At 41.0% G+C, this 27,312-nt stretch overlaps 1 protein-coding gene across 1 annotated transcript; it reads right to left on the bottom strand.

The window, feature by feature from the left end:
• Positions 1 to 254: 254 nt before the first annotated feature.
• sufu (suppressor of fused homolog) lies at positions 255 to 21,717 on the bottom strand. Its single transcript, XM_079512258.1, has 12 exons — positions 21,362 to 21,717; positions 19,865 to 19,999; positions 17,323 to 17,459; positions 12,410 to 12,552; positions 10,912 to 10,997; positions 9,369 to 9,441; positions 9,004 to 9,160; positions 7,840 to 7,942; positions 5,527 to 5,661; positions 3,561 to 3,699; positions 3,402 to 3,470; positions 255 to 3,298 (listed from the first exon to the last, which is right to left on the bottom strand). Exons 1-12 carry the CDS (start codon positions 21,508 to 21,510, stop codon positions 3,209 to 3,211), a joined length of 1,416 nt encoding a protein of 471 aa, XP_079368384.1. The 5' UTR covers positions 21,511 to 21,717; the 3' UTR covers positions 255 to 3,208.
• Positions 21,718 to 27,312: the final 5,595 nt, after the last annotated feature.

The raw sequence follows: 27,312 nt of genomic DNA, 5'->3' as shown, positions 1-27,312 counted from the left end.
ATCCAACCAGGGACACTCCCCCGTCAGGTGTAAAGGAGCAATTTGGACACTCAGGCATGAAGGAAGCATGAGTTCAAGTCCGTTGCTCTCCCCATGTCCCCCATATATGGGGACTAGGTTGGCGGAATGGCGGAGGGTGTGTAGAGCCCAGGATCACATTAGATAATGGACACAGGGGTGAAAAATGGGTTACAAATTTGTGGGAAAAAAAGGAAGTTAAAAATAACCACAAAATGAATCCATCTGGAGTGTGGTCGTGTAAATATCGTACTCTTTTAATGCACTTGGGATTACAGAGCAATGGGCAGGTATGTGAAATCATATTACAAAACATTTTAAACTGAATCCACCCCCCAAAAAAAAGATTTTTACATTACGACTCTGAAAAACGAAACAAAATTCCAACACGTGTGGGGAGTAAATGGTTTGAGAGAGCAATGAAAAAGAGTTCCCCTCTTTTTCTGTTTCATAAGCACGGAATGATATATTTAGACACCAGTAGCTATAGGCAGTGAATGCAGTCTATAGAATTACAAACATGGTCCTATTCAATTCAAGGCACTGAGGATATTCTTTTTACTTCAACACGCTTCATTAGAGTACTATTGACAGAGAAATACAGTACAGACAAATGCGTTCTTATTTATAGAAACCATTGCAACACGCACACGCGCACACACACACACACACACACACACACACACACACACACACACACACACACACACACACACAGAGCAGTGTTGGAGTATGTGGTATTAACTATCGCCACGGTACTATAGATTCATTAATACTTAGTCGTGCGACAGCAACGCACACAGATTTAATCAAATAGTTCCGATTATTTCATAAAATATTTTTTTGGCAAGCAACACTTGTCGTATGACAAAGTATAAAGTGGGCTTAACCACTTCCGGCCTAAAATGTATCAAATGTAGATAAAATAGCAGTTCTACAAGCTCAGAACACAAGCTTGTTGATCGGCTACTTTTGTCATCTTTAAAATAAAAAAATATATAGATTGAAAATCTTCACCTACATGCCCAAAATAGGGACGCCAGGTTGATTAAGGCCACCAGCCTCCTCCAGTCAGCTGGCATGTAATAAAAGTCATTTCATGACGGCCTTAAAACAGAAGTCATGAATGACAAACTTAACACAATAAAAATACAATACATGATGACATGTAGTTTGTATCTGGCTGTACCAGAGGATAAAATGTGATTGTAATATCGGACATTGTGTGCGAAAATAACTTGAATGGTTAGAACAGACAGAAGTGGGTAACAAATTAAAGTTCAGGAGCTAACTTGAGACATGTCATTATAGGCAAAATAATTAAAACGCACATCTATTGATGGGGATTGAACCCGGGCCTCCCACTCGCCAGACCAACGCGCAACCTACCGTGCCAATAGGGCTGAGCCCGATTGGCACGGCTGCGTTCCTTGCTTCCCGTTTGAAAGGCCCTCAAGACTGGATGTAAGGGCTGTCAATAGGAAATTGAAGCTAGTTACCACCTTGCTGGCAAGCTGACCGCAGTGTGCATATGGTCAATGGGAAGACATGCCCCTGTTGGTCCCAACCACTATCTGCTTCATGACTTGTGCATGTTATTGCACAGACTTTTTGTGGCCTACCCAGTACATTTTTATTGTTTTTTTTTGCAATTATTTTATCAATTCCTTCCACAAAAGTACTTAGCCAGGTTGAAAGTGGTTAAATGTCACAAATGTGGCACCGACGAGACCCCAGCGTTTCCACTGCATACTGCCAAACAGACGTACCTTTGGTATGACCACAAATCATAAGGAGAAATGAAAAATGTCCAGCATTTGAAGACAATACAACGAAAAGAAAAAGAAAAAAAAAACATTTGAAAAGACCACTGGTAAACAAAACAGTCAGTAACACATCGCTGGATTCCATGCAGCTGCTTGAACAGAATTGGAACCTCATTTTGTCTTTCTTACGATCCAACGTCCAAACGTTAACGTCGCTACAGTGTTAAATCATAGTGACGGAATCCCGTCGCTCCCTCTTGCAAACGGCACGTTAGCCATGATGACGACGACGACTCCGCCAGATAAAACCACCTGGACGGGCAGGTTTGCGGCATATACACATTTCCCAATGCGTCCACCCCTCGGAATACCAGCGCGACATGAGAAAGAAAGGACCAATAACAGTCAGGGCCAGGCCGCGAAGGCATTCAAGTCGTCAAATTAATGATCTATATTGGATTAGGGCTTGGTGTGATATACAATATTTTAGACCAAATACCTCAATATCGATATTGTGACGATAATATATGTTCCGATGTTACACAATATTATGATATTAATATGAAATTCCCAGACAATATCTAGTGACATATCACCACATCAATAATAATGTCGATCTATTTCCCAGACCCAACATTCAAGTCTCTAGTCTTCAAATGAAGGCTCTATAATGGGATCGTTGAGAAAACGATGTTAGTGTCCAGGACACTGTTGCATCCGACGATGGGTGAGAGAGTCTCTGGCTGTCAGCTCAAGGTTCATGGATGAAGGCTGACCACAGCAAACAGGCAACTGGAAGTCCTATGTACTTCCAAGTCTAGTGTGTGTGTGTGTGTGTGTGTGCACGGGTGCATATCTTTGGCCCAACGTCTTAACAGTCCGACACACAATAGTCCGACATCCAAACCCTAACCTTAACCGCACACGGGAGCCACGGTTGAGTCTTAACCGGCCACGTATGTCGGACTATTGGTACGTTCCAAGTCCTGGGCAGAGTCCTAGAGAGCGCACGTATACAATACATAGGGCTGTGTGTGTTTGTTAGGGCTGGGCAATATATCAATATTATATGGATATTGTGATATGAGACTAACATATCAATAAGATATGGCATACATTTCCCCCCCCCCCTTATTTTAATCACTTAAGCCTCATTTTATACATCCAAAAATAATTGAAGAGTGAAAATAGCCAATCTTCAAGCTCAGCATTTTCTAAACAAGCTCACAATGCATGCGCCGCAATGTGACATGTGAGCTTGATTTTTATTTTAACATTTTTTTTAATATATATTGTCACAATACGATATTATCATCACAATATCTATAGAGGTATTTGGTCAACAATATTGTGATTTTTTCCATATCGCTCAGCCCTAGTGTGTGTGTGTGTGTGTGTGTGTGTGTGTGCATGTGGTCCCCGTCTCACTGCAGAAGGTTGTCAAACACGGAGTCCGGTAGGACGGAGATCTTCAGTTTCTTGTCTGGCCAACTGTACTCCTTTGGTAATATCGTCTGCAAAAAGGAGAAAAGGAAATCCAAGGTACTTTAAGCCAGAGCCCAAACACATAATGAAACCAAAAGGACCACCGATATCCCCAGTTTCCATTTCACCTACTTCTTCACAAGTGTTCAGCTCCTGTATATCTCCAAGCATTTGATCTACAAACTCCTCGGTCAACAAGATCTAAAGATGGAAAGAAGACAAGTGAGTCGGATGAATAGTGTGTGTGTGTGTGTGTGTGTGTGTGTGTGTGTGTGTGTGTGTGTGGCGCACCTGAAGCCAGGGTCCATGGGCAGCATAAGGATGCTCCTCTGTAGCAAAAGCTCCTTCCACCCCTGTAGACACAAACGTAATGGCCGTGTCTCCATTGATACTTTTGTAGGTGAAATGTCTTCCGTGGAGCAATCGACCCCTGTGGAAAAATAAAACCCAAGAGCCAAGTCAACATGAGAGGAACACAGGGAAAGAAATTAGGGCTGTCTTCATAGATATAAAAAGCTAGATACTTCATTGGCCGCTGCATCATTGGAACGACTTGTATCGCATGGATGCACACTAGGCATGGCGGACGTCAAGCAAGAAGGCGTCAAGCAGAAGCCACTCAAGTGACTGCTACTGATTAGCCTACCGAACGTCCACTCTGTGACGCACACGGAAGCTTCTGTGGCGTCCTTGCAGAAGAGTAAAATCAGCCCTTAACGGCTTCCGCCAGAAATATGGGGAGGGAAGCATCGAGGCTTCCCCTCCCTAACTGGGCGGGGCTTCTGGCAGGGTTTCGTTCTGAGTCAACCTCACCATTGCCAACCTGAAATAGCTGGTCTCTTCTTGAGTCACGTACGCAGCAAAAACTATTTTACAGATTTGTTCATTTGCCAAGTGTTTAGTCAACAAATTCCTATGACTAGTAATCGACTAAGAATTTCTTTAGTCAATGACATCCCTAGGGGAAACGAACGCCTAATTTATACCATGTATAAATGGGCATTTACTCAGAATTTATATTGTAAACAGGTGTTGCGTATTGAAAATAGCCGATCTACAATCTCAAAACGTGTCGCGATGTAACGTGTTGTGAGCTTGTACATCAGCTATTTACATCAGCCTGAACAATAAGCCACATAATAAATTAGGCTTAATGAGCACAAAATACTTTATTCAGCTTTTGTTAAAGGTCGTATCAATCTCACACACACACCAAGTAGATATCGCAAATGCAGGCCAGTTCAATGCGTTTGCACTGCACATCTTTCTCTCTCTGCATCTTTCCCCTGTTTGTCTATCCTCTCCCTTGCGCTCTCTCTCTCTCACACACAGACACACTCACACACACACACAAAGGCCCCTCTGTAAGCTGACTGTGGCCCTGTTTTTTCCCACACTGGCAGGGATTATATAAGATGGGTTCATCCTCATCTCTCTGCCCTGGAGAGAAGTGTTACAACACTAAGTGCTATATCAATATTCACCTAAGTGTCAGTGTTCATTTTGACAGTATATTTTTATTTGGTTTTAGTCAGTCTTTTGATTAAATTTAATTTAGTTTTAGTCATATTTTAGTAATCTGAAAAGTTATAGTTTTAGTTGACTAAATATAAGATTTGAGTTGATTAAATCTACAGGTTTTGTCGACAAAAAAATATTTTGGCGGGCCTTGATGGACGATTTTACACTTGGTTGCATGCATGCTGAAAAAAAAAGAACCAATCTGCAAGCTTGCAACGTGCAACATGTTTTTCCTCCATATCAGTACAGTCGGGGCATGTACAGTTCATGTTTTGAATAGACCAGTTTGTTTTCAAATGGGTTTGAATAGACAGTCGAGTTCACCGACCACATGATCCTTCCGAGTCCAACCTGACTCCTGTCATGTCTCACCTGGTTATTCTGTCCCAGGGTTGCAGAATGTCATCAAACTGATCCACTTATGAACCATAATAATCAATTTTAATGAAGTAATTGCTTTGGGGGGGGGGGGCGAAGAATTTGAAATTGTGTTAGTTTTAGGGGAAAAAAACAGACATAAAATACTACAAAACTCACATAACATCACTCACATCACATAACAAGTGCAGTGTTTCCTGCAGGAAAGTGTTGCCAGCCGCAGCCACGCCATCCTTGCAAAACACTGCTGGAATCCCTGAAGTGGAGCCTTATGGGTCCATTTGGTACCATTTGTACCCTCTCGAGAGTTAAATGAGGTGCGCTCAGTAAATGATAGAGGTAATGTATTGTGTGGTACCTTAGACAGAGAGGAAGCAGTGTCCCCGACTCCTGGTTGAACTTCAAATGGACACTCTCCAGTTGTCGTGTCCGCACCAACTCATGAGGAACGATGGCTGCGGAGCTCTCGCTCTCCAAGCTGTCCTTCCGACTCCTGAGACACCGGCAAGATAACAGGAAAAGAGTGAGAGAAAATTAAATGAAGATGGAGTTCAGTTGGAGAAGAGAAGGCTGTCAGGAAAATAAACTGTGTGAAGATGGCATATTGTGATAAAGGACTCTCACAGAGTACACTTGACATTTTCCAAATCCTAAATGGTAAATGGTGCATTTATATAGCGCCTTTATCCAAGGCGCTTTACATAGATTGTACATTACATTCACCCATTCACACACACATTCATACACCGATGGCAGCGGAAACCCTGCAAGGCACCAACCAGCACATCAGGAGCAATTAGGGGTTCAGTCGTCTTGCTCAATGACACTTCAACACTAACTCTGGGGTAGCCCCGGGTTCGATCCGGCCACTCTACCCCTGAGCCACCGCCGCCCCCAATCATACCGTTGTTTGTTTGAACTTCAAGGAAGACAGTGTTTTCCCATTAATTTCGGTTATGAAAAACAATAGAGGGTATGTATAGAGGGTATGCGCGTGACATCATCATCATACCCGAAGGTTATGCAGGAACTCCTACTGAGTGGGGAAAAACTACTTTCTGGCCTTGACAGTCCATACTGTACATCCACACAGAAAAGTCCAATCTGATTGCATTAAAGATGTTAAACGACATTAAACTCACTTTGCCACTCGATTTGCTACTCGATTTCCCATTCACTCTATTTTGGAGGGCCAGGAAAATTGCCTGAGATAGGAAAGCCAAAACACTAAATATCTTTGCAGAATGGTCGACCCCACGCTAGGCTTCATGTGGTGAACCCCTTCTCTCGTCGCTATACTGTAGTCCAGGCATGTCTAGTCCTAGAGCTAGGGTTGACAGTTAGGCTTTACGACGGTAACACACCGAAACAACCAATAATGGTTTGAATTTCATCTTGAGAAACTTTACAGCAAAACACAATGGCATATGGGAATTAAATAGAGTTGCCTGGCTGCAAAATTGGTTATACGACAGTAGACATGGAGAACAGCATTCTCCGTCTGTTATTGTTTACGTCGTCGCATGAGTTGTATGCACTGTGCACTAGGTGTGCGCTAGGCTGTACCCTAGCCCTGTTTTTAGGATTCGAACTTCGGCAGGGATTTTCGAGCAAACGTCCGAGCCATTCGTTTCTAATTCAATTATAAAAATAACCTAAGCTCCGAACGTCCTCCGAGTGCTTTTAACCAAGCTGCAATTCATTAATATTATTCATTATTACCAATATATCCCACGGTGGAAAATATGCGTTCTGATGGCGTGGAAGTGGCTGGGATACAAAGACTTGCTGCTTTTAAGTTGCAAGTTTTGGGTAGCGGTCACAATTTGCCTTCCAAAGTTCCACCACGGCCGGACTTGGACTTGACAGCGCCACTTACAGGCCAGGCATATATACTACAGGCATATTCAGTGGGTGTGTGGTGTTTTCGTGGTTCCATGTGGACAACTGGACACACAATTCACCTTTAGCTAAGACCCGGCCTCTCCCACTTAGACACTCCCGCTTGGACACTTTCCAGCCGGGCTCATTCACTCCAATGTAAATATCATGGATTTTACACATTAAATACTCATTCATTTTTGGAACCAGACCTTCAAAATCTCTTCCAAATCCGTCAACAAGGCCTGCCATATGCACTGGAAAAATATGTGCGTGATATTTCTTTTTTAAAACAATGTTTTATCATATAGGAAAACTATTGGTGGAGAGCTTAGTCTAACCCATGTTCCTGAAAAAAAACGAAACTGTTCTTTGTTTTTTCCTGTATTCCTACAGAGACTTATTACTTTGTTTTTGTTTTCTTTGTTTGTCATATAGATTATTTGTAGTTGGTGAGGGTAGGCAAAATAAGCTAATTAGCTTCAGCCTACACCTTTTTTGGTCACAGAACTGTATCTTTATGTATATACTGTTTAATTCTGTACATGGACTGAAAACCAAAATAAAACATTGAAAGTGAAGTGACCGTCCCTCACACTGACTGTTGAGCTGCAGTGAACCATTTGATTGGCTAATGGATATGTACCTCATCTTACTTGGCTATTGTTCACAATTGCTTCGAAAAAATAAAAAAATAAATGTTATGCTTAGAGTGTCCAGTAACAGTTTTAAACGTCTTCGCGTGGATGTCGGGTTTAAGTTGTGAGTGTGTGTGTCTGTGAGGACTCACGGAGGTCTCTCATGGCCGTGCCTCTGGCTGCTGATGGGTGGCAGCGCTGCCTTACTGTTGAACTCCAGTCCTTTCCTCAGAGCTTCCCTGATCTGCTCCGTGTCTGGTGGACACACACACACACACACACACACACACACACACACGTCAGCATGACATTACCTACAGTATGTTAACGTCCAACTCATACCATGAGGCTAGAACTGGGACAGGTCAACAATCGATATTCAGCCGATAATAAAACGTTTTCCATATTGGCCATAGAGCAATATTTCTTCAGTCATTTAATCCTACATAATGCCTCCTAGTACACAAAGCCTGCTCTTTGGTTGCTGTTAGGATGTGTTGTACAGTAGGCTATGGATGTAAGACACGTACTCTAGACCTAAATGGGTTATACGAACCAAATGGACCATAACAGCTCCATTTGGTTCCATTTGTACACTCTCAGAGTTGAGTTGACATTGATTTTTACGATATAAAAATAGATGATTAAAAGTTATAATAAATTGAGGTCCCAGATATAAATGGCATTAAATGGGGGTCAGTAGCCTATGCATGTCAAACTGGGCATCCTTCAAATTAAAATGATGAGAATCACCGCTAGAGCCCTGCCATATCTTTTCAAATGGGGTCTTGCCCTGAAAATGAATTCATTTTACACTCTCAAGAGTTAAAGATCTATAAGGGTCCATTTGGTTACCAACTCTCCGTCATTTAGCTGCATGGGGACCACCTGGAACCCCCATCAAGGACCACTGGGTGGGACTACTGGTTGAGAACCACTGTTTTACATCTATTCTAAGCTTAATTAATGAATGAAAAAAAAATATGGCCCTTGAGGAAAATTAACCCATTTAGGCCCGACACCAGATTCTACAAATGTCTTCTAAATCATGACAGTTTGCTGAAAAACCTACATTTCTATTACAGTGGTTTTCAAAATATTTCATGTCAAGGACCCCCAGAATTATATGTAATTGGCCGCCGACCCCCATCTGAAAATATGTTGTTCCAGGGACCCCCCAAGAAGCAAAGATTTGAGTTAAAAACGCTCGCTCTGAAAGAGTGGCGCGCTATGAGCTTGTAGATCTGCAATTTTTCAACAGCTAAAGTATAACATAATACTTCCCGTTCAGAATGGGTTAAAAGAGGCGTGTGTACCTTTGTCCGACAGCCTCCGTGGTTGTGATCCTATGCAGATGGACCGGCTGTCCTCCTCGTCCTCCGGCGGTCGACTCAGGTCGTCCCAGACGCACTTAGCACTGACACCACTCAGGTTGGAGCCCTCGCTCTCAATGCCCAGGTCCACTCTCTCCTGCTTGGAAGAGCAACACACATACGCAATCATCAACACTAGCCCTCCAAAGAAAAGAAAAGGAAAAAAACGCTAAAAAATACTGCTACAGTCAACCTGCTCTGAAAAATACACCAAGACAAATTTTTTGACGACAATACCACAATACATACAATTAAAACAGTAATAGTATCACACAAAGCATACGTAGAGAAGTTTGCAAAAATCTTACTTGTAAGTGTGGATCAATGTCAAAGATGGTCTCGCCTCTTCTCATGTCTGTGATCAGCCAAGGGCCGCCCGCACTGTACACAGAAGACAGGACACACAGGTTTGAGTTCCTTGAACCCCACTTCCCTCTAGTAGACGGTACCAAAAGCTAGCGGTAACATCTTGAAAATTCCTTCATTCCTAATGCCATTAAACCATTCTGAGCGGGAACCCCTTTTGGTGTTTCAAGCATTATGTTATACTTTAGCTATTATATAGCAGATCTACAAGCTCGTAGATCTGCTACAATTCTTTTGAAAAATCGTGAAAATGCGGCACAAATCTTTGAATATATATTCTTTCAGAGCGAACATTTTTAACTCAAATATTTGCTTCCGAGGGGTTCCTGGAAAAACATATGTTCAGATGGGGGTCGGTGGCCAATTACATATCATTTTTGGGGACCTTGACATGAAATATTGAGCACCACTGATATAGAAACATTTCAGAAAACTGTCAGGATTTAGAAGACATTTTTAAAATTTCGACGTCAAGCACTAAATGATACCATGTCTCGCTAGATTTGTTTTTTTAATGTATTTGCCACTTTTCCATGAAAAATTATTGTGTAAGTGTTGTTACTGTTGTTGTTGCTGTTTGTTTTTTACTGTTGTTGAGACCGAAGACAAATTTCCACATGTGGACAATAAATGAAACTAACATTACATCTTCATAGAACAGCACTCAGCAACAGATGGTGGTGGGGGTAACTGAAGTTCAGTGAGATTCCTGTCCAAATCTAACTGAACTTCTTTATAGCTCAGCCAGACGGGACAAAATCTTCTATTTAATTGTTTAAAAAAAAAGAAGAAGCTACTTCAATATTATTGCCCAGCCAAAGGTTAGCCTATGTGGACACCAAGGGGTTCTCAAACTATTTCATGTCCAGGACACCCACGTTGATATATTTGGCTGTGGACCCGTGGATCTGAAAATATATTTTGTGCTAGGGAATATTGTTAAAAAGTCCACTTAAAAAAAAGTTCTGCCATATTGTTCTGCTATTTTTGAATAGCCAATGTATAAAATATTGATTTTAAAGTGGTTCAAATGATTGTGATGATCACGTTGTGAGCTTGTAGATCGGCTATTTTCCAACCAAGTGTAAAATGACTTATACTGGATGACTAGTACATTCCTAACATTTTAGTCTAGTTTCTATCTGTTGACGAAATTGTCAGTATATATTTAGTCTTAGTTTTAGTCATCATAGCTTAGTTTTCATCTAGTTTCCATTTCGTTTTTGTCAGTGGAAAAAGGTAGTCGACGAACATTTTTCGTTGCAGCAAGCGTAAAAACGTCATTACGACGGCATCGAGGCCCGCCAAAATACATTTCGCTCGACTAAATCAACTGTAGATTTAGTAGACTAAAACTAGACTAACACTAAAACATTCCAGGTGACTCAAAATGTGACTATAAACTAAATGAATACTATTCAAGAGACTGACTAAAACTAAAATCGAAAATTTGCTGCCAATAACAACAACAACAGTGCCACTCACGCATGGACCCCTCGTAGCAGGTCCAGGATACCTTGACCGTTCCACTGCTGGGCTGCCTGGAGCTCCTCCGTGCACACGCCCACGATCTGCAGCAAGGAAACACCACAAGACAGACAGTTGTTTGACAGTGAAAGTTTGATTTTAGTTTCAGTCATATAGTCTTTTGAATAATTAATTTAGTTTTTTTTTTTTTATGTTTTCTTTTTGCGGCTTTGCTTATTTTATATTTATTTTATATTAGACAGACAGTAGGCTGACAGGAAATGGGGGAGAGAGATGGGGGAGTGACATGCAGTAAAGGCCGGATCTTGAGTCGAGCCTAATTCATTTAGTTTTAAGTCACATTTTAGTCACCTGAAAATGTTCTAGTGTTAGTCTGGCTTTAGTCGACTAAATGTCATACGATTTTAGTCGTCGACTAAATCTACAGTTGATTTAGTCGACTAAAATGTGTTTTGACAGGCCTTGATGTCGTTGTAATGGCAGATTTTACACTTTGGTTGGCATGCTGAAAATAGCAGATCTGCAAGCTCACCTTGTAGATCTGCTATTTTCAGCATGCAACCTAGCACAGAACTGGATCTCTTGTCCACTAGTCCCTCCCTAACATTTTAGTCTAGTTTTTATTTGTTGACGAAATTGTCAATATATTTAGTCTTAATTTTAGTCACCATAGATTTGTTTCTATTTAGTTTTAGTCTGTGAAAAAAGGTAGTCGACGAACATTTTTTGTCTTAGTTTTAGTCGACGAAAACAACACTGTCTGCAAGACAGTCATGCCTGATTTATACTTATTATAAACGTGTGTGTGTCGTGCACTCATAATGGCAGCTCTCCAAGACACTCAGTCAACACGGCGCGTTGTGAGCTAGAGGCAGATCTTCTAGCATTACACTGCATATAAATCAAGCACAGCTATGACGTGAAGTTTGCGAACGTGTGCTACGAGTCTAATCCCTTTATCCACCATTGATTTTTCTCAGGACTATTAATTTAAAGAAGAAAGCACGCACATCTTGTCAATAAATTGCCAGGTGCAGGACAGAAGAAGTCGACATCTAAAAAGCAAGAGAATCTGCACACTGGATCATGCTTTTTTTATTTATTTTTTTATATTCAGACAGCCAGCAATGGGTAGAACGCTCCCCAAAAATAATGTTGTCTGTCACACATCTAGGGGCCGCAATCTGCATTCAAAGATTTTCCTAGAAGCTTTGTCATTGGTCGATTTGCCTGTGTGCTTCCTGATTGGTTAGTCATTGCGACCGGGTTTTTTTTTCGACCGATGACAAAGCTTCTAGGAACATCTTTGAATGCAGATTGCGGCCCCTAGATGTGTCACAGAGACTAATTGTTTTTGGGAGCGTTCTACCCATTGCTGGCTATCTGAATAATAAAAAAAAGAAAATAAGTCATTAACATTTTGACATATTATTATTGCAGCTTTAAGTTAACCAATTTATAATAGCCTTGCCTTGGGAGCCATTTGTATTCTCACCTGCAGAAAAATGATTGTGCCAAAGGGGGTGAGGACGGGTTGCATCTGTGGGTCCTCCGTTAGCAGCATGTGCTGGATGCGAGATTCGCTACTGTCCAGTGGACTGTGCCATGAAACGTGGTCCCCGCTGCAAAATGTGTTTTCTGTAGAAGAAGAGGGAAGATGTGGGCTTGAATTACAAAGCAAAAAAAATCTTTCCAGCCCAAGTAAAATACACCCCTTCCGAGAGTGTTAATTTGGACGGAGAACTTGGATCGTTGGGTTTCTAAGCCACCCGTTGCGTACGCAAGGGTTGCGTAGGAGTGAGAGAGAGAGACAAGAGAGAGAGAGAGGCTAAGAAAAAGAAATTCATCTGCTTGGGAGGTAACATGCACCCATTCCAGATTCACTGCTTGAGAAAAGGAGGGGAATGAAGACAGCCAGGAACCAGTATTCATCCAGCATAGGAGGCCACCCACGTGCAAATTGACCCCAGCTGGAGAGTAGAAGGGGTTGAAAGGGTGGAGGGGAGGGGCATAGCTTGGAGAGAATGGCCTTTCTCTCCCCCCCTGGCCGGCTTTTAAATACCCCTCCATCCCTCCTCGAACCACCCTTTAATGTATACAATACATCATATACACACTTTGAGGATTTAAAACAACTTAGCAGCACATTGTCTCTCTCCTTCTCTCGCTCACATGCTCAGACATGGGCCGTCACAGTCCGACTGATATATTAGTTTAGCCAACAATTATTTGACTTTTTTGAAATTATCACACGTCAGTGTTGGTAATATAAATGATGTCTTTTTGAAAATTGTAAATTTAGAAAAAGGCTCAAGTGGTTAAAAAAATAAATTAAAATAAATAATAATAATTGTGATTTAACACTGGAAATGTTGCTGCAGGAATTTCCCGGCCCAACTCTGCCGCAGAAGTCGTCGGAAAGCATCTCATGCCGACAAGCTGGAACCCGTTGATGAAGAACTGAACAGTTCTCGTCGTTGCCGAGCACTCGTCATGTTTCAGGGCTGACTATTCGGTATTTTAGTCCGACGTCATTTTGTAGTCCTACGTTGCGTACAGGTCCACTCCAAGTGGCACCAGCTCCCGTCCGCTTCTCATTTTAAATAGCAATATCTAAACGCGTGAATCTTTTTACAACAATGTTATTTTACAGAAAGGAAGCCATTGAGGGTTAAAATGGGTCTTAATGCTTCCAACTCGAGTAGAATTATTAATGTTCCAAGAGTCCATGACAAAGAAAATATATGATGTGGAGACAATAAAGACCATTATTGAAGGTGGTAACAGTCCATTTGCTCAGTACAATATTTCGGGGGCATATTTAGAATGTGTGCAGGGTTGAGTATGTTGAATCTAGTTTGCATTAATATGATCTCTAATGGAGGATTTAGTTGACACAATGAAATAAAATGGCGTTAGTATTCAGTGTGGGGCAGACAGCCTGTCACAGCCAGCTTTGGGAGAGCAGTAGCTTTGTTGTTGCAAGGAAAGGAAAGCGGTAAAATGAGACTTTAGTGGTTGTTCTAGTCTCAGATCGGTTCAAACACCGCTCAGACGGAGGGACTCGGTATAACTATGGGGACACAAAAGCGACCCAAACAGTAGGACCCGGAAGTTATGTCTGGAGGGGGCGCTTACATCACGGGCGAAGACTTGCAATGCACACTGTCCTGGACAGCGCACCCCCCACACCTCCGCCTCCACAGTTCTGTGTGTGTGTATATGAGATGAGATGACAGATCAGAATCACACATACACATGGGTGCGCGATAGATTTTTGGTATGGAATGAACATAACATAATATAATAATTAGGCATGCATCGCTTTGCCGAATACACTGAATAATTCAGTGACTGAATTATATAAGAACCGCAATTGGAAAAAGCCCACGGATTTGTTGAAGAGACATCTATACATTTTCAAATTATATTATTATGCTTAAATTATCGCTTTGGCTAAAACGCTGAATCCCGCGGATAAAGTAGGCTATGTATAACTACAGGCATTAATAACTACAGACATTAGTCTATACCGCATACTCCAATGAGTTGGTCGGTGTGAGCTCGCCACCATTGGTGTGTGAATGTGGGAAATGAGGACGATGACGACGACTGTTCGCCGCTTCACCTCCCAATGTATGAATGAATGAACCATTGTAAGCGCTTTGAGCACTTGGAAAAGCGCTATACAAATGCAATTCATTATGTACAATTATATAGACTACATTTAACAAAAAAGCTTGATTGACATTTGTAAATCAATACAAAAACTGCTATGAGGATGAAACCAGAAAGGCACTAAGCTAAGGCTTCTTTACATCAGGTATAAAGTAAAAGGAAAACGTGACAACCGTATGAAAAAAGGGGCAGCAGAACTGGGAGGCGGAGGCGCGGGGGGTGTGCTGCCCGGGACAGTGTGCATTGCAAGTCCTTGCACGTCACGGCTAAAATACTGAATTGGTGCCGAAGCATACAGGCCAACATAAGCCAGAGACATTTCTGTCGCACATTTGAACTAGATACCATATTCTAAATCTCAACTGCTATACCAATCGATCAACTCCAAAGCAAAGCTAGGCAAAAATGGTATGTGTGTATTGTTTTGGTGCGAGACTCTGGTGTTGCCAGATTCTGTGAGTGAAACAAGCGACCCCTCTCTATGAAAACACGCCCAAAAGAAGCGACCAGTTTCACCACTTGAGCCCAATTACATCAGCTATTTTCTACAAGAATCTTGATAGCAAGCCCCAAATAAGCAACTACACTTCAGCAAACAATCCCAAAGAAAAGCAACCCACAACTATGAATATTTAAGCGACTTTACAGGAAAACAAGCCGAAAGTCACTTATAATAAGCAGACCTGGCAACACTGTTGCAGACCAGTGCTGCAGAGTGCAGACTACAATGCATGCGCAAAAACAATCGGCCGACTAGTTTGTGCTGAACTAAATGCTAGTCTGTTGCACGTCTATTGGAGTTTTTGGTGGAGAGTCACACTGCCAAAGATGTCGGACACTGTCAGAACTCTGTGGTAGCCTACAGAGGTAATCCGTGACCTGGTTACAGTGAATGGCCCAAGATGCTTACAACAAAAGACTCCGGCTAATTTATGCTACCATGTGGAAATGTCATCTGGGGAAACATTAAGTACAGCGTGCATCTTAAGGAAGACTGACTTCACTGCATTATAAATCACATTACAGGGTTTATAGCGACACTGACCAACACACTGGCTGGGACACAGTTCATTAACTTTAGGAAACCATTTTAATTTTTAAATGAACTACACAGAAATCTTCAGTTCCAGATACAGATTCTTCATCTGTTTGAATTTAAAAATCACACCCGTGTGAAGTGAGTGGTGCAACTCCGTGTGGGGGTGGGGGTGGAAGCGCCAGACCCACAGGAACGCACCCAGGGTGCCGGCCCGATTCCGGCGAGCCGCCCCACGTACGAAACGGTTGAGAAATGACAGAGTTACCGTGTGGGGGTCCCTAGTCTACTGTACTGTACTGACACACCCGAAATCACCATATATACAGTTAATATGTGCGTGTGTGTGCTAGGTTGTGCACAGGTGGTGAAAAACAACCATGCTGTTTTCGTGCTCAGACGCACCCAGCCACCCACCCACACACATAGCTCCGTAAGGGAGTGGTTGCACCACTCAAAAAGTTAACTGTTAACAAAAACACCTGAACTTCAAGGAGCGTTCCTTCACATTGCTAGGGCTGTCATGGTCATGCAATTTTACCTGACGACTAATTGTCATTCAAATAATTACTAGTATCAACTAATTTAATTGCGCTTTTGACATTGGAACAGAACAGCAATGAACAGCAGATGTGTGTCTTTTAGGCTTTCTAAATACAAATTGCACAGGGCAGATCTAACAAACAAACAAACAATATACAAAGAAATTACTGACCGGTACCAATAATCAAAATCAAAATATACGTCCAGAGCAGACCATATTATATTAACAATTTTATCATTTCAAAATATTAAAAGAATATAGTAAAAATTCCCCATCTAAAAGCTCACAGCATGTTTCAGCTTTTAAATCTGATATTTCCGCAAATGTTTTAACATTTTTGGAATAACAGTATATGAACATTTCAGATTAATATATCTACAGATGGAAACGATTTCTGACAAATCGATTATGCTGAATAATTGCCATTATGACAAATAATTGTGATTAGGCGATGATGTAATAATTGTGTCAGGCCTACACAATGCTTGAGTAATATTAGGTCACGAAAGGTGTTTGTTTTGCCACATCACAAGTTTACAGGTGTACAAGCACCCAAATGTTTAGCCGTTTTCAAAATAAGAGTTATATAAGTGTAATAAACATGACATTTAGGCAAAGTATAGTAAACATCATGCAAGGGTAGTGTTGTTTTTGGCAGCAAATTTAGATTTTAGTTTTAGTCAGAGTCTCTTGAATAGTTTTCATTTAGTTTAAGTCACATTTTAGTCACCTGGAATATTTTAGTGTTAGTTTAGTTTTAGTCGACTAAATAACATAAGATTTTAGTCGACTACAGGTGATTTAGTTGACTAAAATGTATTTTGGCGGGCCTTGATGCCGTCGAAATGACTGATTTTACACTTGCTGAAAACAGCAGATCTACAAGCTCACGTGTCGCAGCGCAACGCGTTGTGAGCTTGTAGATCAGCTATTCTCAGCATGCAACCAAGTGTAAAATGACTCATACTTGTCCACTAGTCCCTTCCTAATATTTTAGTCTAGTTTTTATTTGTTGATGAAATTGCCAGTATATTTAGTCTTAGCTTTAGTCGTCATAGCTTATAGTTTATTTAGTTTCCGTTTAGTTTTCGTCAGTGGAAAAAGGTAGTCGACAAAAACAACACTGATGGAACAAGGGCGCTCCTCTTACCCGACTGGAATACGTAGCGAGCCAGGCCTTGCATGAGTTCAGCTGGCCAGGTTGGTGGTGCCGTCTCCCCCAGTTCCCTCTTCAGTCTGAAGGTGAGTTCAAAGCCAAACCCACTGGGTCCCTCCGTTCCTGTGAATCTGACACAGTCACACAAAAACCACAAATAGATTGTAAATCGCAATTACCGGTATTTGAGACAATTCATTGTCATAATCGTGACAGCCCTAAGACTTCTTAGGAAATAAGCAGGAATGTTTTTGCTAACTACCGGTACAAGGCTTCTAGGCTAGAGAGCTGGCACAATACGGAAATACAAATACATAACATAATAATTTCCACAATTATTTCGCAACCTTCAATTATTTCCGCAAAGCGGAAATTATTGGTATATTGGTATTTTTATTGAATTTATTATTTATTTGTCACAAATTGCATAGGGTGTAAGTGTCTAAGGTTCCAAATCCTTTCTTTCACTATTTATTCTGAAAGAAAGCATTAAATGGAAATGAGCAGTGAGCACCATGAGCACAGACAGTGCAGATGCAACAGCCTATGCCTAATGTTAGAAAGAACTAAGGCTTCTTCTTCAATGCTAGTTTACTGACCCTGCGAGACTAAACCAACCTGCCAGTTTAAAACATAAACAGCAGCAGCTGTTCTGCTGCTCTTCTCTCTGTCATGCTAAAAAGCACGAAGCTGTCAAAAACCACCAGAGTGCTGTAGAACAATGGAGAGACGCGAGTCATTAACCCCGTCTCTGTAGGTGGTCTACTGCTGGTCCCCATGACTGCCTAAACTCAAGGAGAGTGATGTGTTTGTTAACACATAACCAAATGGGCCTGACCCAGAACCGTTTTAATGCAACGTCACTGGCCACAGAGGCTTTGTTTGTGCAATGCTAAAACTAGGAAATATAGCCCATGTATTATGCTATGCAAATTTCATTATAAATAGGATGCACCGAAAGGGAAATTCTTAGCCGAAACCGAATACCGAATATAGGAAACAGTTGGCCGAAAACCGAATATCCGAATATGATTAATATTATAAATATCTTTTTTCCTACCATTGCTGTCATGGCCGTACCTTAAAGCTACCTGATTTATGGCAAAATAAATGGTTATGGCAAATGGTTATGGCTTAAATAATAATCACTATTATGGGTCCATAAAACATTTATTCAGCTCTTTTGAATATTGCATACACTATTCGGTGATATATTTTCTGCCTATTGGGGCCGAAACCGAATAGGCCGAAAATGCATTTTTAGCAATTTTCTGCCGAATATTTTCTGTGGCCGAATATTCGGTGCATCACTAATAAATATGTTTTACATGCAGTACACATTACACAAGAGCAAAATTATTTGATTTCGAGGTCCTCAACAATGCTATTGGCTATCTGCTATTTTTCAATAGTTAAAGTATAAAATTATGGTTAAAAAAACAAAAGGGGTTCCCATCCAGAATGGGTTCTTAACGATGCTCTTTTTTCTCTAATGCCATGAACAATATCTTCCTGCTGCTATGCTCGTGCACCTTATTTCTAAACATCATGTACAAAAAGTTTGGATTGATATTCTTTGTGTAAATAATATGTACTAGATACCTTGTTGTATCTTTTTTTTATCCCCCCCCCCCCCCCCCACACACACACACACACACCTCTTATTCTCTCTCTTTCTGGAAACAATCAAAACAATGGAATTGCACAAAAAACAACACCCAATGTATTCAGTGATTTCACTTAAAGGTATATTCAGTGATTTCACTATAGAGTGTGCTGACCATATAAGGAGTTCCTCCCTGTCCCCAGTGAGCCCCTGGGGTCAAAAAACCCTAGTTTCGGTTTGGGCTTTGGGTGGCAAAGCCTTCATCCAATCAGGATGAGAGGGGCCTTCCTCCAATCATGATCGAGTGGGGCGGGCCTTGGTGCACGTGCTGTTGGTCTGTTGTACTTCCCCCACTGTAGAGTGTGTGCATGTGCACATCTTGTAACCGGGGTGGACCGGGTTTTTTTTTCCAAATCACCCAAATCACTGAATGCTCCTTTAATTCAAATATCACTTCTTTTTTTGTTTTGTTGTGATAATCCTCCCTACTATAGAGTGTGCTGCTGACCATATAAGGAGTTTCTCCCTGTCCCCAGTTAACCCCTGGGGTCAAAAAAACCTTCAGTTTAGTTTTTGTCTAGGTGGCCCAGCCTTCATCCAATCAGGATAGAGAGGGGCCTTCCGCCAATCATGATCGAGCGAGGGCGGGCATTGGTGTGCTGTGCTGTTGGCCTGTCGCGTGTCCCCCCCACTGTAGTGCGTGCATGTTCACATCTTGTTACTGGGGCGGACCAGGTTTTTTTCTCTCCAAATCATTCAAATCACTGAATGCTCCTTTAAATGTTTTACACCTGTGAACCTGTGACACGACAAGAAAGACTTGTGTGCGTAGCTGCGTCTATGTGTACAGTATGTCTATCTCAGTGGCCACACAAAAACAAACAATACCAAGTGATATCCTGTGCCAACTGCCAAGTGCAACCTACTTACTCATGAACTCTATTGTCCCCATAGAGGTCACTCAGTCCAAAGCTGACATAGTGCCAATGCTCCTGGATGTCCTGGGCGTGACAGCCCACATTCCGATACATGCTGATGTAGTCTAATGGATCTGGACCCCCTAACCTGAGGGAAACATGAAGAGAAAACAGTTAGATTTTGTTACCACTCTTGCTCTGACTTCTCTGGAACGATATCCTCTTATTAGATGTGCAACATTTATACAAAGTAGTGGGTACTGTGGGTCACAGTCAAGAGTGGCAAGAGTGAGTTGATTTATTTTATTGTATTATTATTTACAAGTCAGAATGAAGAAACATTTCGGCTATCCAGCCTTCGTCAGTAAATCAGTGTTCATTTCGTCGACTAAAACTAAGACGAAAAATGTTCGTCAACTACCTTTTTCTACTGATGAAAACAAAATGAAAACTAAGCTATTATATACTGACAATTTCGTCAACAAATAAAAACTAGACAAAAATGTTAGGAAGGGACTAGTGGACAAGAGATCCAGTATGAGTCATTTTACACTTGGATGCATACTGAAAATAGACGATCTACTAGCTTGTAGATCTGCTATTTTCAGCAAGTGTAAAATCAGTCATTTCGACGGCATCAAGGCCTGCCAAAATACATTTCACTAAATGTCATAAGATTTTAGTCGACTAAATCTACAGGTGATTTAGTCGACTAAAATCTTATGACATTTAGTCAACTTAAACTAACACTAAAACATTCCAGATGACTAAAATGTGACTAAAACTAAATGAAAACTATTCAAGAGACTATGAATTGCTGCCAAAAACAACACTGTTGTCAACTCATGCACTCCTGAGAGCGACCCACTACTTTTATAAACAGTGAGTAAGGCATGTCATTCATTCATTCATTCAAATGAGATCTGATCCTTAATTAAACTCTGTACAACCAAATTGACCTGTAACTCTGTGTAGTCGTCTGAGAGAGTACAAATGGAACCACATGGACTCCCTCACAGATCCATCTGGTTCTAAGCAATAAGCAGGATTTCTCCTAATTGGATTTTAAAATAAAGGCAACTAAACAATATAACGTTTATCTTTAAACCATTTTATTTTCTGTGCTTCAGTTTGATTGTTGTGTTATACTGCTTTGGCCCTGTTTTTAATGGCTAGGTGTCTCAATGTGACTTCCTATTTTTAAAAACAAAGCTTGTATATTATATACAGAAGTAGGGTCATAAACTTGTCTTCAGAATGCTCAACTCTACCCAAAACAAAGTCACTTTACTATCACTTTTATCTCTGGCTGCTACGAGAATGTATGGCTGTAAATTATCATATTAGCTAATAGCTTTCCTGACTGTTTTACTCTCCACATTTGGTAAGTTAATGACACATGATTCTGTATGTGACAAACTGGGAATACATATTGTATCATATAATTTCTGCTTTACCAAATTCGACCCCCATAAATAAACCCCCCGGTTTTGACTTGAAAAACACTCACCAGTATTTGACAATAGCAGTGACCTGCAGCGGGTTGGCCTGTTCGGGGTAGAGGCGCCGGCATTCCCCGTAGATGGCCTGCAGTCCGGGGGGGAAGAGCGACGCGAGGCCCGGGGCTTGAGCACCGCTGGTAGGCCGCGCTTCGTCCATGGAATCCACACAGCCTCGAAAAGACGTGGTTTTAACTTAAGTATTTTTTTAAAAAAACACCCCGTTGATATGAACTGTGTTTCTAGTACACACAAGCGTCAACTAACGAGCATAACTTCAATAATAATAGACTTCTCCCCCCCAGCCCAGCCTAGAGAGGTGTTGTTGTCTATTGAAAAACTATCAGTCCCACTTGCCTTCTGTTTCTGTTTCTGCCTGGATGGACCCTGCCTGTTGCACACAGGGGGCGGGGCCAAGCCTGTTGCTCACTCATGAGGCGTAACCATTGGTCGAACGGGACGAGCGACGCTCGCCGCGTCCAATGGCCAACGTGGCTTTCTTTGTTGTTTTTGAATGGCAAAATAGTACATATATATATATATATATATATATATATATATATATATATATATATATATATATATATATATATATATTTTTTACCAAAACATAAATTAAGTAATGTATTTATTTTATAATCTATTTTATTATTTATTTCATTGTGGTTTTGTGTGTATTTAATTAGTTAATTCATTGTGATATTTATGTATTTCATTTTCCATAGGGGTTCTTTTATTAGGTTATATGGCTACGGAATTATGTTGTTTGTTTCTATAAAATATACTTTCTACTGTTTGTTTTCGGGTTTTTTTTTTGGGGGGGGGGGGGGGCATTTGTTCTTACATTTAATACATCTTCAAACTCGCAGCTCATTTTGTAGGAGAGAGAGGGGATAGAGGGAAATTTCAGCAAACTGCCTGTAGTGGCGAGTCGACCCAACACCTTTTCCTGGTTTAGTGCGCCTTCTGCTGCTAGAAACTGCTCATTTGAGAAAGCATAAAAACAGGCCCATAACATTCTTAGTTAACTTCCATTCATTCAAATATTTAGATAGCTGAGGGAATGGTAAATGGTAAATGGTGCATTTATATAGCGCCTTTATCCAAGGCGCTTTACATAGATTGTGCATTACATTCACCCATTCACACACACATTCATACACCGATTGCGGCGGAAGCCAATGGAATGTACAGTTGACATAAGATGTGTCATATCTGCTTGGTATGGCCAATAAACCTTAGTTATCATCAATGTTTATTATAGTCAATTGTTTAGGGTAGTTTGCTGCCTGGATACTGTAATCTTTAGGTCCTATGACGAATTCAAATCAGTCCTAAATGTTCAGTGAGACCAGGCACTGACCAGGAACTATAATGGCACTCAATACTCTTTCAAAGAAGTGAATAAGGTGAGGAACACTGTTGTTTTTGGCAGCAAATTTAGATTTTAGTTTTAGTCATAGTCTCTTGAATAGTTTTCATTTAGTTTTAGTCACATTTTAGTCACCTGGAATGTCTTAGTGTTAGTCTAGTTTTAGTCGACTATGATATTTAGTCGACTAAAACTAGACTAACACTAAGACATTCCAGGTGACTAAAATGTGACTAAAACTAAATGAAAACTTCATTTAGTTTCCATTTAGTTTTCGTCCGTGGAAAAAGGTAGTCGACGAACATTTTTCGTCTTAGTTTTAGTCGACGAAAACAACACTGTTGTGGAACAATATTCCACGATAAATGTTTGGTGTTGTTGTGGTAACTGTAACTGAATACTATATGCCTAATCTAGCGTAATAATCACTTACATGATTTCAACCTGGCATTTTTGGGAAGTGTTCATTAAATGAAAATAGAAATTGTGAACATAGCAAATCTACAAGCTCACATGGCTTGCAATTTTACACTTAGTGAGCATGTATAGATCTAGCCTGCATGGCGCAACCAGACTTCATCTGCCTTCTAATATGCATATTGCCCCATGCAGTGCAGCGCAGTGGTATATTAGTATCGCAAAACACGATGTATAGATCTGCAATTCTGGCCTGGGCTGCGGCTCAGTGGTCCAGGCACCTTGGCTGGTAATCCAGTCTAGCAGTGTGCCGCGGGTTCGACTCCCAATCCCGACGGCCTTTACTGCATGTCATCCCCCCATCTCTCTCCCCATTTCCTGTCAGCCTACTGTCTGTCCCTCCATAAAAAATATAAAATAAAGGCGAAAGCCACAAAAAAACATTTAAAAAGATCTGCAATTCTTGCTAGTCGTACTGTGGCGAAAAATAAAACTTCTGCCTGGGAACTCAGATTAATGAAGTACAGGCTTTCGTGGATAACCAATCTCATGTGTATTGTTTCAGCAGCTGATGTATGGACCATAATGACAACCTCAAACTGCCACTCACTCAGGCAAGAGAGCTGATTCGTCACACCTCATCTTCTGTAGACAATGAGCGACTTCTGCTGGTACACATTTCCTCCACTGGGTCACCACCACAGAACCAGGTTTCCATTACCGCACGCTTCCCGTACGCAATGGCACAACAGCGGGCACTACCAGTACCTTCCACCTATCCACAGTGTCACCACCAGCCAGCATCCACAGCCATATTATCTACTGATGACCGGGAGCCCAAGGGTTGCTCCCCGTGGTTATGATGAACACCACCATCATCATTACAGTGGACTTTCCCCAGCACTGTGGTCTAATAGGCTCGGGACCTATCCCCATATCAACCCTGTGGCGTCCTCTCCTTCTCTACCCCCCGGACCACCAAGGCTGCAGTGCCAGGTAGAGGCCCGTTGGCCCGAGGGCTTCACCCTGAGAGGGGAGCTCCACTGGGGGAGGCTGGAGAGAGTGTACGGCCCTCGCAGAGAGCTGCCAGGGTTTGTAAGGGAAGACCTGCGCAGAGTGTATGGCACCTATCCCAGTACGGACCTGAGCATCACCTATCACAGGGGGGAGTATGTTGTGAAAGCGGACCCCCACGTTGCAGAGCAGGAGTACAAGGTGGAGAGACGGGTGATCAGACAAGACAAGAGCCCAGAGGAGGCTGGTGGTGGTGTGAGGGACACGAGGAAGAGGAAGAAGAGGAGAAATATCCAGTGATGATCGCACCAAATATGACTCCATGCATGCTGCTAGAAACTGGTCAATTTACAATTTTACAATTTAGGCATTTAGCAGACGCTCTTAATCCAGAGTGATTTACATTAATCAAGAACAAAAAGCATGGCAATACATCATATACACGCTAAAAAGTAGTTATCATTCATGCGTAAGCTAAGAATATAACAGTGGAATATATCTATATAATGAAACTATAAGTATAAACTATACATATATAATATATACTATACTATATACAAATATACTATAAAGTGCTATGACTACATAAAAAGCAATTCTAGTGCTACGTTGTTACCAAATGCTATAAGTCTGTATTTGGGAAAGTTAACTGTCCTAGACACAGGCCACATACAATCAAATTCTTAGTTTAATTTAATTAAGTTGGACGATCAAAAATATAATTTTGATTGCCTAAAGCAGTGGTTCTCAAACATTTGTATGTCAAGGACCCTCACGTTGATATGTATTTAGCCGCAGAACCCAATTTGAATAGATTTTGTGCCATGATTATTCCAAATCTTCAAGGTTTTTCTGATGTGTAATGCTACCTCAACAATAACTACCTATAATATATGTGCCATTGTCCAATGATAACTTTAACAATGATTTGTATTTTAATTCTCTTCACTTATATGCCTTTATATTCTGTTGTCCATTCTACTCAAAACTGTGAGGGATGTTTCAGTTATTTATTTGTCGACTGACTGAGTCACAGATGTATCCAACCGTAATATTTATGGCTCCTTCAGTCTTACCGTTATCTCCATGGCTGCAGGTTTATCCGAATATTTGTGGTGTGGTTGCGTGGGCTGAGTTTAAGGGCATGCTATTTCTGGAGTCCTCACCTTACTGTAAACTTTGTTGTACTTGAACACACCCTGTTTCTAGAATAATCCAGATATGCTAAATGTTTGCATAATATTATATAAGGTTCATTGTCAATAAAATATGGGACAGGGACACAGGAAAACGGTTTGAGTTTATTTATTAACAGAATGTGGGGAAATATACATTGTTTACTTCAAGTTTAAATGTACTCATCAAGTAACATAACCAGAAAATAGCAGTTATATTCACAATTTGAAAACAGTCATTTATGAAATATGAAATGGTGGCACATGCTAAACGAAAGAATTGATCAATTTGGTTACATTTATACTCTCAGAGGTAAATTAAGCGGGAACCCCTTTTGGTGTCTTAACTAAGCATTATGTAATACTTTAGCTATTGAAAAATAGCAGATCTACAAGCTCATAGCGCGCCACCGAGTGGCGCGCTACGAGCTTGTAGATCTGCTATTTTTGAAAAATCGTGAAAATGCGGCACAAATCTTTGAATATATATTCTTTCAGAAGACTTTTTTTTATTTCGACGTCAGGCCTAAATGGGTTAACTCTCAGGATTTTACAGTGTAAAAGCCACCAGACAGCATGTTTCTGAAGGTCATAATAATTAGCATCCTTTGGCGTTGTGGTGTCAGACTAGTACCCTACCAGAAGAACTGAGCCCATAGATGACACCTGGAATAGCCACCATCTATGGAATTCAGTTCTCATAGTAGAGTACTCCTTCTATCTTTAAGGTCTTCTTCTTGAGCCTCTGTTTCCTCTGGCAATGCCTTTTCCATTAGAACATTCAGATACTCTTCCACGCGCTATGTCCGGCCAAGGAAACACCCCCTGTCAGGTGAAAAGAAGCAGCTTGGACTCCTCATGCATAGAAGGGAGCATGAGGTCAGTCCGCTGCCCCCCCAGGTTGGCAGAGGAAGTGTAGCAGCACCCAGGATTACATTAGATATTTGACACTGGGTGAAAAAAAATGTGTTGCAAAATCTAAAAATGTATAACATTTAAAAAAAAATAACATTCAGATTGACCGGCATATTTTTGCAGAATGTTTGCTGACATTCTAGCCATATTATGGCTAGAATGCTAGGGTATATGTGGTTATGCATAGTATAGGCTAGGGCACAAGTGGTTAAAGGATGTGTACATTATTCTTTAACACAAAAGTGTGAGCTCTATATTGTGATATAATCATTTATGCATAGCGTTTGTTCAGTAAACAGAGGTCTCCCCATCTCTTCCCATCAGGAGAGAGACCTCATACATGATAAAAGAGTGAAGTTGGAAGTGATGAAACACAATTAAATGAGCTAACAAAATTGGAATTGGAACACTACAACTGAAGCTGATAAATGGGTTCTCTTTCTCCGATTTTCCACACCGAGAAATGTATTTTTCTGTTTAAAGAGCTGGAGACCCCTAAGGAACAACACTCTTGATTACTATTTGAATATAGAGATTAAAAAAAAAGAAAAAAGAAAAGCACTTTTAAACATTGACATGACCTTAATGACTCAACTAAATAACCAACTGCACCTCAATGACCTACAGCATGACCTTGCCTGTTTCTACAGAAAGGCAGAGAGATGATGAAACATGAAGTCATTGAAGGAGACCAACTATGTGAGTTCACGAGGAGGACATCTGGTGACGTTGTTCTATAAGCGTATAAGTCAGTGGTTATCAAACGTTTTAATTTCACAAATGGAACCAAATGGACCCCTAAGAGTCCAATTGGTTCCTAACTATCAATAATATAGCTGTGGAACCACTGTTATATGTAACACAAGGATAGTCCTTAACGTGTGCCGTGAAGCACCAATTTACCTTTTGTTCCATACATCCATTGATCCTTGTTGCAGTTTCTGAAAACTTTGAAAATCAATGTCCAACAATTGTTTGTCAAAGCTCTTCAGTTAATATTGTAACCAACTCTCCTATAGTACAAATCCAATGCTGTCGTGAGAACTGGCCCACTGTGAAGTTCCCTGAC

This window comes from Electrona antarctica, assembly GCF_951216825.1.
Source record: "Electrona antarctica genome assembly, chromosome: 10".
In the NCBI taxonomy this organism is placed as follows: Eukaryota; Metazoa; Chordata; class Actinopteri; order Myctophiformes; family Myctophidae; genus Electrona; species Electrona antarctica.
Note: the sequence above shows the minus strand (reverse complement) of the source record. Positions and strands in the feature narration are given on the sequence as shown.